Source organism: Scyliorhinus torazame, chromosome 30 (assembly GCF_047496885.1).
Source record: "Scyliorhinus torazame isolate Kashiwa2021f chromosome 30, sScyTor2.1, whole genome shotgun sequence".
In the NCBI taxonomy this organism is placed as follows: domain Eukaryota; kingdom Metazoa; phylum Chordata; class Chondrichthyes; order Carcharhiniformes; family Scyliorhinidae; genus Scyliorhinus; species Scyliorhinus torazame.
Window position 1 is genome coordinate 28,716,848 of NC_092736.1, and position 12,446 is coordinate 28,729,293.

Below are 12,446 nucleotides of genomic sequence, written 5' to 3' on the forward strand. Positions count from 1 at the left end.
GAGTACTGGGTACAGTTTTGGTCCCCTTATTTGAGGAAGGGTATATTTGTATTAGAATCAGTTCAGAGGAGGTTCATTGGATTGATCCTAGAGGTGAGGGCCTTGTGGAGAAAGGTGGAGCAGTTTAGGCCTGCACTCTCGAATTTAGAAGAATGAGGAGACCTAATTGAGGTAAAGAAGCTGATAAAATGTATTGAGAAAGTAGATTTCGAGCAGATGTTGCCTCTTGCCTCTAGAACAAAAGTTTTAGGATGAGGGGGAGCAGATTTAAAATAGAGAGGAAATTACTTTTCTCAAAGGATTGGATTTTGTTTATTGCCACGTGTACCGAGGTACAGTGAAAAGTATTTTTCTACGAGCAGCTCAACAGATCATTAAGTACATGAAAAGAAAAGGAAATAAAAGAAAATGCATAATAGGGCAACATGAGGTACACAATGTACATATACCGGCATTGGGTGAAGCATACAGGGTGTAGTGTTAATGAGGTCAGTCCATGAGAGGGTCGTTTAGGAGTCTGGTAAAAGCGGGGAAGAAGTTGTTTTTGAGTATGTTCGTGCTTTTTCTCAGACTTTTGTATCTCCTGCCCGATGGAAGAAGTTGGAAGAGTGAGTAAGCCGGGTGGGAGGGATCTTTGATTATACTGCCCGCTTTCCCCAGGCAGCGGGAGGTGTAGACAGAGTCAATGGATGGGAGGCAAGTTTGTGTGATGGACTGGGTGGTGTTCACGACTCTCTGATGTTTCTTGTGGTCTTGGGTCATGAATCTGTGGAATTCACTACCGCAGAGTGCGGCGGGTGGCGGGACATTGAATAAATTTGAGGAGATAGACAGATTTTTGATTAGTAATGGGTTGAAGAAGGTGGCGCAGTGGTTAGCACTGCTGCCTCACGGCACCGAGGTCCCAGGTTCGATCCCGGCCCTGGATCACTGACTGTGTGGAGTTTGCACATTCTCCCCGTGTTTGCGTGGGACTCGCCCCCACAACCCAAAGATGTGCAGAGTAGGTGAATTGGCCACGCTAAATTGTCCCTTAATTGGGAAAAAAAATTGGGTGCTCTAAATTTATTTTAAAGAAGTAATGGGTTGAAGTGTTATGGAGAGCGGGCAGGAAAGTGGAGTTCAATCCGAGAGGAGATCACCCATGATCGCATTGAATGGTGGAGAGGGTTCAATGGGCTGAATTGTTGACTCTTGCTCCTAGTTCTTATGTTCTAGTTAAGTCGTAACTGAGATTGAAGATAGCTAACCATATCGGATTTTAAATTTTTTTGTTGTTATTTTGGAATTAAGAATCTGAGTCTTTCTCCTTCGTGACCTGGGCACATTTTGTATCCTGGGGAGGATTGGGCTTTTTTCTGACTCTTTCTTGTGGTTGGAAGTTTTCCTCTGCTCCCTTTTCTTTCAAGCTATCAGAATGGGAGGGTGTAATGGACTGTCCCAGATTGACAGGGAGTGGGATAGCTTGATCTTGGTTTCGGACAATGCTCGGCACAACATCGAGGGCCGAAGGGCCTGTTCTGTGCTGTATTGTTCTATGTTCTATCTGAGTGGTGCACACTGAGCTGGGTTTGGTTAATCCATGGCTGGTTGGTTAAAGAGCAAGTTTGTTTGTAGCATTCCGTGATGGCGGACAGTGCTGGGTGATGGTCGATATCTTTAGATCAGTCCGACGCCCCTCCCTTTGCGGGCTTTTCCCTTTTTTTCACCCCTTCGTTTTTTTCATCCTGGTGAGCAGGGTGCTGTTACGATCCAGTGGTTTCGTGGAGGTGCCCCTGGTTGTGTACTGCGAGGTGTGAATCTGCCTAACCTCTCAGGGCGCCCAATTAGAATCATAGAATCCCTACAGTGCAGAAGTAGGCCATTCGGCCCATTGAGTCTGCACTGGCCCTCAGCACTCCACCCAGGTCCACTCCCCCAACCTATCTCTGTGGCCCCACTTAACCTGCACATCCCTGGACACTTGGGGGCAATTTATCATGGGCAATCCACCTAACCTGCACATCTTTGGACTGTGGGGGAAACCGGAGCATAATGCGGAGAAGGTGCAAATTCCCCACAAACAGTCACCCAAAGCTGGAATTGGGGTTGCTTGCACCAAAAGAAAGCATGCCCATGCATAAGAGGCGGCATGGTGGTTAGCACTGCTGCCTCACCGCGCCAGGGACCCGGGTTCGATTACGGCCTTGGTTGACTGTCCTTGTGGAGTTTGCACTTTCTCCCCGTGTCTGCGTGGGTTTCCTCCGGGTGCTCCGGTTTCCTCCCACAGTCCGAAGATGTGCAGGTTAGGTGGATTGGCCATGATAAATTGCCCCTTCGTATCCAAAAGGTTAGGTGGGGCTACGGGGAAAAGGGTGGAGGATTGGGCTGGGCCAGTGCAGACTCAATGAGCTGAATGGCCTCCTCCTGCACTGTGGGGATTCTATATCCTGTCATCCCAGCCAGTTCTCAGGCTGACCCGGGCAGAGTGTCTGCTCCATAGACTCCAGTGCTGTCTAAATCCAGCCTCCAATTAGTGAGCTCCTTTGTATTCCTGTTTGGGACAGGAAAGGTAAAGACTATCGCTGCAGGCATTCCATACTTGGACCAATTAATTTTCAAGTGAATGCAGTATCAAATATCAACAGATCTGTTCCCACAACGGCTTCATTCTGTCTGAGCAATTGTTGAGTGGCTATTTATGACATTTAGTTGGGAGCTACCGCAATTTGTCAGACTGCTGGGTGAGTGCGCCCTGGAGCTAAAATAGAAAAGAAATGAAGCTGATCGCGATGAGAAAACTAATATCGTTCTGCAGTTTGGACATTCTGAATTCGCCCTCCGTGTACCCGAACAGGCGCCAAAGTGTGGCGACTAGGGGCTTTTCACAGTAACTTCATTGCAGTGTTAATGTAAGCCTACTTGTGACACTAATAAAGATTATTAGTCGCAAGGAAAGACGTCGGGGATTCTATCTTCGTCTGCTAGAGTGGAGGCGGGTCTACAATGTGTCTAGTTGGTGTCTTGGTGTGAGCAGATCATGCAAAAAGTGGAAAACATGGGGCCCAGGGTTGACAGGTTTCCAGGATAAGGAAGGGTTTGAGCTGGATGAGGCACTGCTGCTGCTACTGTTCCCAGGGAGAGATATGCACATCAGTGCTCAAGCATGCTTAAAGTATGCTCGAAAAAGATGCCCCCACAGAGATGCCCAATACAGGGCCACTGCTCAAACGGGCAACTTGGTTTTTGCCCTTAATGCAGATTTAAGGTTGTGAAAATTAATTATTGGGTGCTAAAGCGCCTCCGTAAAGTTTGTGTTGGCACTGAAATCATCAGCATATTTAACTTAATTAAACAAAATCTGAATTGGTAGATAGAATTAGCAACGACAGACTGGAAATTAAGGTTGGGTTGCCTTAATTAAATGTTATTTAATGAGTGAAATCTGATTGCAACCGGATGTTTGAAATTGACAGTGTTTGATGTTGTGCCTTTTGATATTAATCTTCTGTTGCTAACATCAGAAAAATAAATGGCTGAGTACATTTAACTTTGTTTGCTGTTTTGCAAAAGGGTGGGGAGGAGGCAGTTTGTTTTGGGGCTAGAATTTAAATTTCGCAAACATGCCCCAGGGATCCTGATTTGAATCATAGGTTCATTTTATATATGCACAATTGCTCAGTCAGCAGTCCTATTTTGTATATGATTAATTCAGACTCTGCAACTCCTGCCAGGTTGGTAAATAGATACTTAAGTAAAAACAGTCAGAGGCATATGATGCAGAGGGTTGGTGCTGCAATTCACAGGCTCAGAATGGTAGGAAATGTATTTTAAGCTTCCGTGATTCTGAATGCAGTGTGTTCCCAATCTTAACACACTAAAAGGAGAGGCAGTAAAGGAATCCAATTTCACCCAGCATGGAAATCCGGGGTCTCTTGCAAATGGCGAGGGGGCTTCACGAGAGAATGAAATGAAAGTCACCAGAGGACCAGAGGCTGCTCTCGCTTCTGAGAGAGAGCTGGTTGGTGGCGAATTGACCTGAGGGTCACCACACCTCAGGCGAGGGGCACGGTTGAGAAGGCCTTCGTGGATAACCTTAGCCGCTACCGGGAATTGAACCCCCTGCCATTGCTGTCGCCCCACATCACGAACCATCCATCCAGCCAACTGAGTTAATCGACCCCTATTACAGATTTACTGTACTTTCCCAGCCTGTTGCAGCTACCTTGGGTGGCTACTGAGAGCCTTGGATGTGGTAGGCCAACCCAGTGGCCCGCAGTATGAAGGAGAAAATAGTTTATTTTATATAGAATTGCATAGAATTTACAGCACAGAAACCGGTCTTATAGCCCATTCCATGCTGATATTTAAGTTCCAAATAAACCACCTCCCGCCCTGTATCATTTAACCCAATTTGCATTTCCTTCTATTCCCTTCTCCCTCAAGTGTTCATCTATCTTCTTAAAGCCATCTGTGCTACAACTGCACCACGTGGGAGCAAGTTTCATATTCTAATCACACACTAGTTGAAGAAGCTCCTTGATTGGAAATATTAGCGGCCATCTTCTAACCCTCAAATATTTGGAATTTATTAAATGAAAAAGTTTTCAATAAAAATATTTTTTTTTAAATTTGAATTTACTTTAGAAGCACACTGAAGCTATACTCCCAAGTAATTGTATGTAACCTTTTTCCAAAATACATGTTTTAATTCTTTCAATGTCTTAAATCTTACAACGCTGCTCATGAGGGAAGTTGTTTCAATTGTTCCTGGGCCGCTAAAATAATTTGACCTGGGCCCAGTTTGCCTGAAAGCAATCAGCAAAGAGTTTCAATTGATCACTCCAAACGGACATCAGGAGACTGAAAGATTGGCCTTTGGGGGCAGTCTCTTATTGCTGGTAAGCAAGGCGGTGAAAGGTTGGGAGTAGGCAGGAATATGAAGTTGAGGTTACAATCTGATCAGCCACGACCTTATTGAATGGCGGAGCAGGTTCGAAGGCTGAGTGGCCTATGGCTAATACGCACATCTCCAGTAAGAGATTGATTTTTCAAGATGTGTGAACCCATCTGCATCTGCAGCTCAGTTGGATGATCCCACGTCCGCAATGGAACGTGGGATCACATTTGAAGTGTGTCTACTTCAATGCCAGGAGTATACGAAATAAGGTAGGGGAACTGGCAGCATGGGTTGGTACCTGGGACTTCGATGTTGTGGCCATTTCGGAGACGTGGATAGAGCAGGGGCAGGAATGGATGTTGCAGGTTCCGGGGTTTAGGTGTTTTAGTAAGCTCAGAGAAGGAGGCAAAAGAGGGGGAGGTGTGGCGCTGCTAGTCAAGAGCAGTATTACGGTGGCGGAAAGGATGCTAGATGGGGACTCATCTTCCGAGGTAGTATGGGCTGAGGTTAGAAACAGGAAAGGAGAGGTCACCCTGTTGGGAGTTTTCTATAGGCCTCCAAATAGTTCTAGGGATGTAGAGGAAAGGATGGCGAGGATGATCCTGGATAAGAGCGAAAGTAACAGGGTAGTTATTATGGGAGACTTTAACTTTCCAAATATTGACTGGAAAAGATATAGTTCGAGTACATTAGATGGGTCGTTTTTTGTACAGTGTGTGCAGGAGGGTTTCCTGACACAGTTTGTTGACAGGCCAACAAGAGGCGAGGCCACATTGGATTTGGTTTTGGGTAATGAACCAGGCCAGGTGTTGGATTTGGAGGTAGGTGAGCACTTTGGGGACAGTGACCACAATTCAGTGACGTTTACGTTAAGGATGGAAAGGGATAAGTATACACCGCAGGGCAAGAGTTATAGCTGGGGGAAGGGAAATTATGATGCCATTAGACGTGACTTGGGGGGGATAAGGTGGAGAAGTAGGCTGCAAGTTTTGGACACACTGGATAAGTGGAGCTTGTTCAAGGATCAGCTACTGCGTGTTCTCGATAAGTATGTACCGGTCAGGCAGGGAGGAAGGTGCCGAGCGAGGGAACCGTGGTTTACCAAAGAAGTGGAATCTCTTGTTAAGAGGAAGAAGGAGGCCTATGTGAAGATGAGGTGTGAAGTTTCAGTTGGGGCGATGGATAGTTACAAGGTAGCGAGGAAGGATCTAAAGAGAGAGCTAAGACGAGCAAGGAGGGGACATGAGAAGTATTTGGCAGGAAGGATCAAGGAAAACCCAAAAGCTTTCTATAGGTATGTCAGGAATAAGCAAATGACTAGGGACAGAGTAGGACCAGTCAAGGACAGGGATGGGAAGTTGTGTGTAGAGTCTGAAGAGATAGGCGAGATACTAAATGAATATTTTTCGTCAGTATTCACTCAGGAAAAAGATAATGTTGTGGAGGAGAATGCTGAGCTCCAGGTAAATAGATTAGATGGCATTGAGGTACGTAGGGAAGAGGTGTTTGCAATTCTGGACAGGCTGAAAATAGATAGGTCCCCGGGACCTGATGGGATTTATCCTAGGATTCTCTGGGAGGCCAGGGAAGAGATTGCTGGACCATTGGCTTTGATTTTTATGTCATCATTGGATACAGGAATAGTGCCAGAGGACTGGAGGATAGCAAATGTGGTCCCTTTGTTCAAAAAGGGGAGCAGAGACAACCCCGGCAACTATAGACCGGTGAGCCTCACGTCTGTAGTGGGTAAAGTCTTGGAGGGGATTATAAGAGACAAGATTTATAATCATCTAGATAGGAATAATATGATCAGGGATAGTCAGCATGGCTTTGTGAAGGGTAGGTCATGCCTCACAAACCTTATCGAGTTCTTTGAGAAGGTGACTGAACAGGTAGACGAGGGTAGAGCAGTTGATGTGGTGTATATGGATTTCAGCAAAGCGTTTGATAAGGTTCCCCACGGTAGGCTATTGCAGAAAATACGGAGGCTGGGGATTGAGGGTGATTTAGAGATGTGGATCAGAAATTGGCTAGCTGAAAGAAGACAGAGGGTGGTGGTTGATGGGAAATGTTCAGAATGGAGTACAGTTACAAGTGGAGTACCACAAGGATCTGTTCTGGGGCCGTTGCTGTTTGTCATTTTTATCAATGACCTAGAGGAAGGCGCAGAAGGGTGGGTGAGTAAATTTGCAGACGATACTAAGGTCGGTGGTGTTGTCGATAGTGTGGAAGGAAGTAGCAGGTTACAGAGGGATATAGATAAGCTGCAGTGCTGGGCTGAGAGGTGGCAAATGGAGTTTAATGTAGAGAAGTGTGAGGTGATTCACTTTGGAAGGAAAAACAGGAATGTGGAATATTTGGCTAATGGAAAAGTTCTTGAAAGTGTGGATGAGCAGAGGGATCTAGGTGTCCATGTACATAGATCCCTGAAAGTTGCCACCCAGGTTGATAGGGTGGTGAAGAAGGCCTATGGAGTGTTGGCCTTTATTGGGAGAGGGATTGAGTTCCGGAGTCAGGAGGTCATGTTGCAGCTGTACAGAACTCTGGTACGGCCGCATTTGGAGTATTGCGTACAGTTCTGGTCACCGCATTATAGGAAGGACATGGAGGCTTTGGAACGGGTGCAGAGGAGATTTACCAGGATGTTGCCTGGTATGGAGGGAAAATCTTATGAGGAAAGGCTGATGGACTTGAGGTTGTTTTCGTTAGAGAGAAGAAGGTTAAGAGGAGACTTAATAGAGGAATACAAAATGATCAGGGGGTTAGATAGGGTGGACAGTGAGAGCCTTCTCCCGCGGATGGAAATGGCTAGCACGAGGGGACATAGCCTTAAACTGAGGGGTAATAGATATAGGACAGAGGTCAGGGGTAGGTTCTTTACGCAAAGAGTAGTGAGGCCGTGGAATGCCCTACCTGCTACAGTAGTGAACTCGCCAACATTGAGGGCATTTAAAAGTTTATTGGATAAACATATGGATGATAATGGTATAGTGTAGGTTAGATGGCTTTTGTTTCGGTGCAACATCGTGGGCCGAAGGGCCTGTACTGCGCTGTATTGTTCTATGTTCTATGGGATTTTATGTTATCTTAGACTTTCAGAAGTATCAAGCACCTCATTATTAACTATTGTCGCAACAACAGTTTTAAATGGGGCTTCGGCAGAATATCGATGTGGCAAGTATGAAGTAGTTCTCTCTCGTCTTTGTTTGGTAGCTATCCCTTCAAATCAAGTAAGAAGTCTTACAACACCAGGTTAAAGTCCAACAGGTTTGTTTCGATGTCACTAGCTTTCGGAGCGCTGCTCCTTCCTCAGGTGAAGGAGCAGCGCTCCGAAGGCTAGTGACATCGAAACAAACCTGTTGAACTTTAACCTGGTGTTGTAAGACTTCTTACTGTGCCCACCTCTGTCCAACGCCGGCATCTCCACATCAAATCAAGTGTCACATAAAGATCTCAAAAGACAATCTGTGTAGCCTGTGCTGCTACATGCAGTGCAAGATTTGTAGCTCATTTTCTTTTCTCCGAGGCCTGGATAGAGTGGACCTGGAGAGGATATTTCCACTAGTTGGAGAAAGTAGAACCCGTGGACACAGCCTCAGACTAAAGGGACGATCCTTTAAAACCGAGATGAGGAGGAATTTCTTCAGCCAGCGGGTGGTGAATCTGTGGAACTCTTTGCCGCAAAAGGCTGTGGAGGCCAAATCACTGAGTGTCTTTGAGACAGGGATAGATAGGTTCTTGATTAACAAGGAGATCAGGGGTTATGGGGAGTAGGCAGGAGAATGGGGATGAGAAAATATCAGCCATGATCGAATGGCGGAACAGACTCAATGGGCCGAGTGGTCTAATTCTGCTCCTATGTCTTATGGTCTTAAAAGTTCTGTTGCTTTTTGAATCGAGGAGAGGCAGTAGTGTATTGGTATTGTCGCTGGACTAGTAATCCAGAGACCAAGAGTCATACTCTGGAGACCCGGGTTTCAATCCCACCATGGCAGATAGTGAAATTTGAATTCAACCTACAAATCTGGAATTGAGCGTCGAAAGATGACCACAAAACCATTTTCGATTGTCGTAAAAACCCATTTGGTTCACTAATGTCCTTCCGGTAAAGAAATCTGTCGTCCTTACCTGGTGTGGCCTACATGTAACTCCAGATTCACAGCAATGTGGTTGACTCTTAAATGCCCTCCGGGATGGGCAATAAATGCTGGGCCAGCTGGCGACGGCCACATATCATGAATAAATTTAAAAAAGTCTGGACTGGTGAGAATTTCTGACAGGTTTTGGCAACAAGTTGAAGGCTTTCAAAATAAAGCAGACAGACCACAACAGGTGTCTTTGACTTGAACGAGCTTCGTAGGGAAATGGATTTTACATCCCCCAGCTCACAAGGAGACAATGGGGGGTGAAGCTGTGTGTGTAGACGAACAGGTTAGTAATGAAATTTGTGACGGTTTTCCCTTTGCGGGGGAGCGATTAGAATTTCTACTGTGAATCGATATTTACCGGCAGTAAATGTTACACAATCGCTTGTTCATTGTTAATATAAATTTGCATAACTTTTAAAACTGGAATGAGGATTCGTGCTATCTCGAAGATCAGAGATAGATCGTGTGGAGAAATAAATAATGCGTGGCCCATGTTTTCTGTTCATTGTCCCTGTTGGGTTACTGAACATTTACCCAAGTGGTAAAACACTCTGAGTAAGTCTGGGTCACTGTCCGTGTGGAGTTTGCACGTTATCCCCGTGTTTGCGTGGGTTTCACCCTCACAACCCAAAAGATATGCAGGCTAGGTGGATTGGCCACGCTAAATTGCCCCTTAATGGGGAAAAAAATGAATTGGGTACTGTATTAAAAAAAAAAAAAAAAAATTTAAATGAAGAATGGAATGATTTCAGCTGATTCCTGCATCTCTTTCTCCCCCCACCCCCCCCGACAAAATAAAATCCTATTGCAAAAAACTCGAATAGTTAAGAAAGTTGCGTTTCAGAAGGAGTAGGTGACCCAGACTTGCCCCCAGTGATGCGATCAGTTTAACGCCCCAGTTTTCACGTCAGTGAATGCTTGCACCTGACCTCGTAAGCTGCCAGTGAAGATCTAGCAATCTCCATAGACTGGACTGCCCCTTTATCAATCAATGTTGGTTTGAATCTGGCACCGAGTCAAGGCTATCCAACAGTGGTGTCATTAAACCAGGCAAGCAGCCGGTCCCATTGAAGTATTCTCACAGACAGCAAACCAGGAAGTAAAAACATTTGAATTTTTCACTTTGTTATTTAAAATTTGGTAGAGCAAAAGAGTTATGATGTACACATGGGATTAAGGTAGAAACTAAATATCTCAATTTTTTGGGAAATAAATTTATAACTGAATTTTTAAAAATCAAAATGGAGGAATTTGATATTCCATCAATTCAGTAGGTTTTCAGGTACAGTGAAACCATTCATTATGAGCCGCTAAAAACCCAAAAGCCCCTCGTCCAATGAGGTACAACTTTTTTGAGGGTTCTTGCAGTGAGACTAATAAAGGGCAGGTTTTGTCAGTTCGGTGATCTCGAACTGATAGGGGACCTCAGTCACGTACCCTGTGCGGAATCACTGACAGCACCCTCTGGATGACCGTCTTTAACTCCCCGTTTACAAACTTCCGAAGCAGTTTCACCATCATTGCAACCACAGAATCCAAACCAATCTGTTCTGCGTTAAACACAAAGTGGAAAGACTGTATTCTCTCAGTTACGTTGAGCGGACAAAGTGGATGAGTAGATTTACTTTGCAGTTGATGCGCCTCCTGTCTCCAGAGCACAAAGGCAGCTGAGGGCAGCACGGTAGCATTGTGGATAGCACAATTGCTTCACAGCTCCAGGGTCCCAGGTTCGATTCCGGCTTGGGTCACTGTCTGTGCGGAGTCTGCACATCCTCCCCGTGTCTGCGTGGGTTTCCTCCGGGTGCTCCGGTTTCCTCCCACAGTCCAAAGATGTGCAGGTTAGGTGGATTGGCCATGATAAATTGCCCTTAGTGTCCAAAATTGCCCTTCGTGTTGGGTGTGGTTACTGGGTTATGGGGATAGAGTGGAGGTGTTGACCTTGGGTCGGGTGCTCTTTCCAAGAGCCGGTGCAGACTCGATGGGCCGAATGGCGGCCTCCTGCACTGTAAATTCTATGTAAATTCTATGAAAGCAGTGTTAAGCTAGAAAGCTCTTGAGAATGCTGTAGCTCGCTGCTGCTGCACCTTATGAAGTGACGTAGCAAGGTATAGGGAGGGGAGACCAGGGAGAAGACAGCCGACATGAGTAGCTTCGATAGATAAATTAGCAAAGCTTCTGTTGAATCATGTTCCCCAGCTTAAAGCAGACTGATGTGTGGATGAAACAAATTGTGGAAAAAGGGGTTATTTTGCTCTTGACCTGACCCACCTCTGTTTATGTGCCATAGCCCACGCCGGTCGGACCCAGCCACGGGGATCATAGAGAAGGCCACGCACACCGAGAAAAAGCCACGCATCAGCAGCCACTCCGAAACCAGGTCTGGGTAAATCCGGTTTGTTTCAATATTTGGTCAAGCCCGCCGGTTTTCCATTAACTCATTGGCCCCTTCCCGTTGGGGAACAGTGAGCATTCAGAATTTACCTAATTTACTAAAAATATAGTGTAAAAATGTAAACCAGTCGCGCAAATGTATGAACGAAATGTTGCTGAAGTCCGCTTTTATTAAGAATTTCTCACTTATAAGTAATAAAAAAACAACTTTTTTTCGCTCCAATTTGACTGGGGTTCTGCCATTTCTGACCTCTTTCAATAATGCTTCTCTCAGCCAATGACCATTACAGGAATAAGGGCTGCGTCATTTCAGTCCCTCAACGTCGGTAAGGTGGCATTAAAATGCGGACGGTGGTCTTGGCTTGGTATGCAACTGGCACTGATTTTCCACACCGCCAATGCTGAGCTGGACCTCACCCCCTAATTCAACGGCCTCTTTGTCAAACCATTTGTTGACATCCCATTAACTGGTCTTGAGTCGTGTGTCTCCTCCGAAGAATTGAAATGGCAGATCTCTCTGGCGTCCTGATGCAGATGAAATCCGCAATAAGCAAACCATGCTTCGCCAACTTATCCCGAATGGAACATCCCATTGGTATTTGAACCGCTACGAAGTTTCATGGTTGAGCGCTGCTGTTTATGAAGAGTTAACCACTTATGTTGCTCTGGTGCATTGTTAGGTATGTCAGTAATCACACGTGCTTTCAAAAAAGTAAATATGCATTTAAATGTCCGGCTCAAGGTTTCAAGACTTCAAGCACGGTAGCATTGTGGATAGCACAATTGCTTCACAGCTCCAGTGTCCCAGGTTCGATTCCGGCTTGGGTCACTGTCTGTGCGGAGTCTGCACGTTCTCCCCGTGTCTGCGTGGGTTTCCTCCGGGTGCTCCGGTTTCCTCCCACAGTCCAAAGATGTGCAGGTTAGGTGGATTGGCCATGCTAAAATTGCCCTTAGTGTCCAGAATTGCCCTTAAGTGTTGGGTGGGGTTACTGGGTTATGGGGCTAGGGTGGAGGTGTGGATCTTGGGT

The 12,446-nt window shown here is 45.8% G+C and overlaps 1 protein-coding gene across 8 annotated transcripts in view; it reads left to right on the forward strand.

The window, feature by feature from the left end:
- Window positions 1–12,446, forward strand: part of LOC140404474 (casein kinase I-like) — a 291,996-nt gene that overhangs the window by 246,270 nt on the left and 33,280 nt on the right. For all 8 annotated transcript variants that reach the window (XM_072493070.1, XM_072493065.1, XM_072493073.1 and 5 more), the window contains one exon: window positions 11,315–11,404. In XM_072493070.1, coding sequence (XP_072349171.1) covers window positions 11,315–11,404 — 90 coding nt within the window. The remainder of the gene's footprint in view (window positions 1–11,314; window positions 11,405–12,446) is intronic.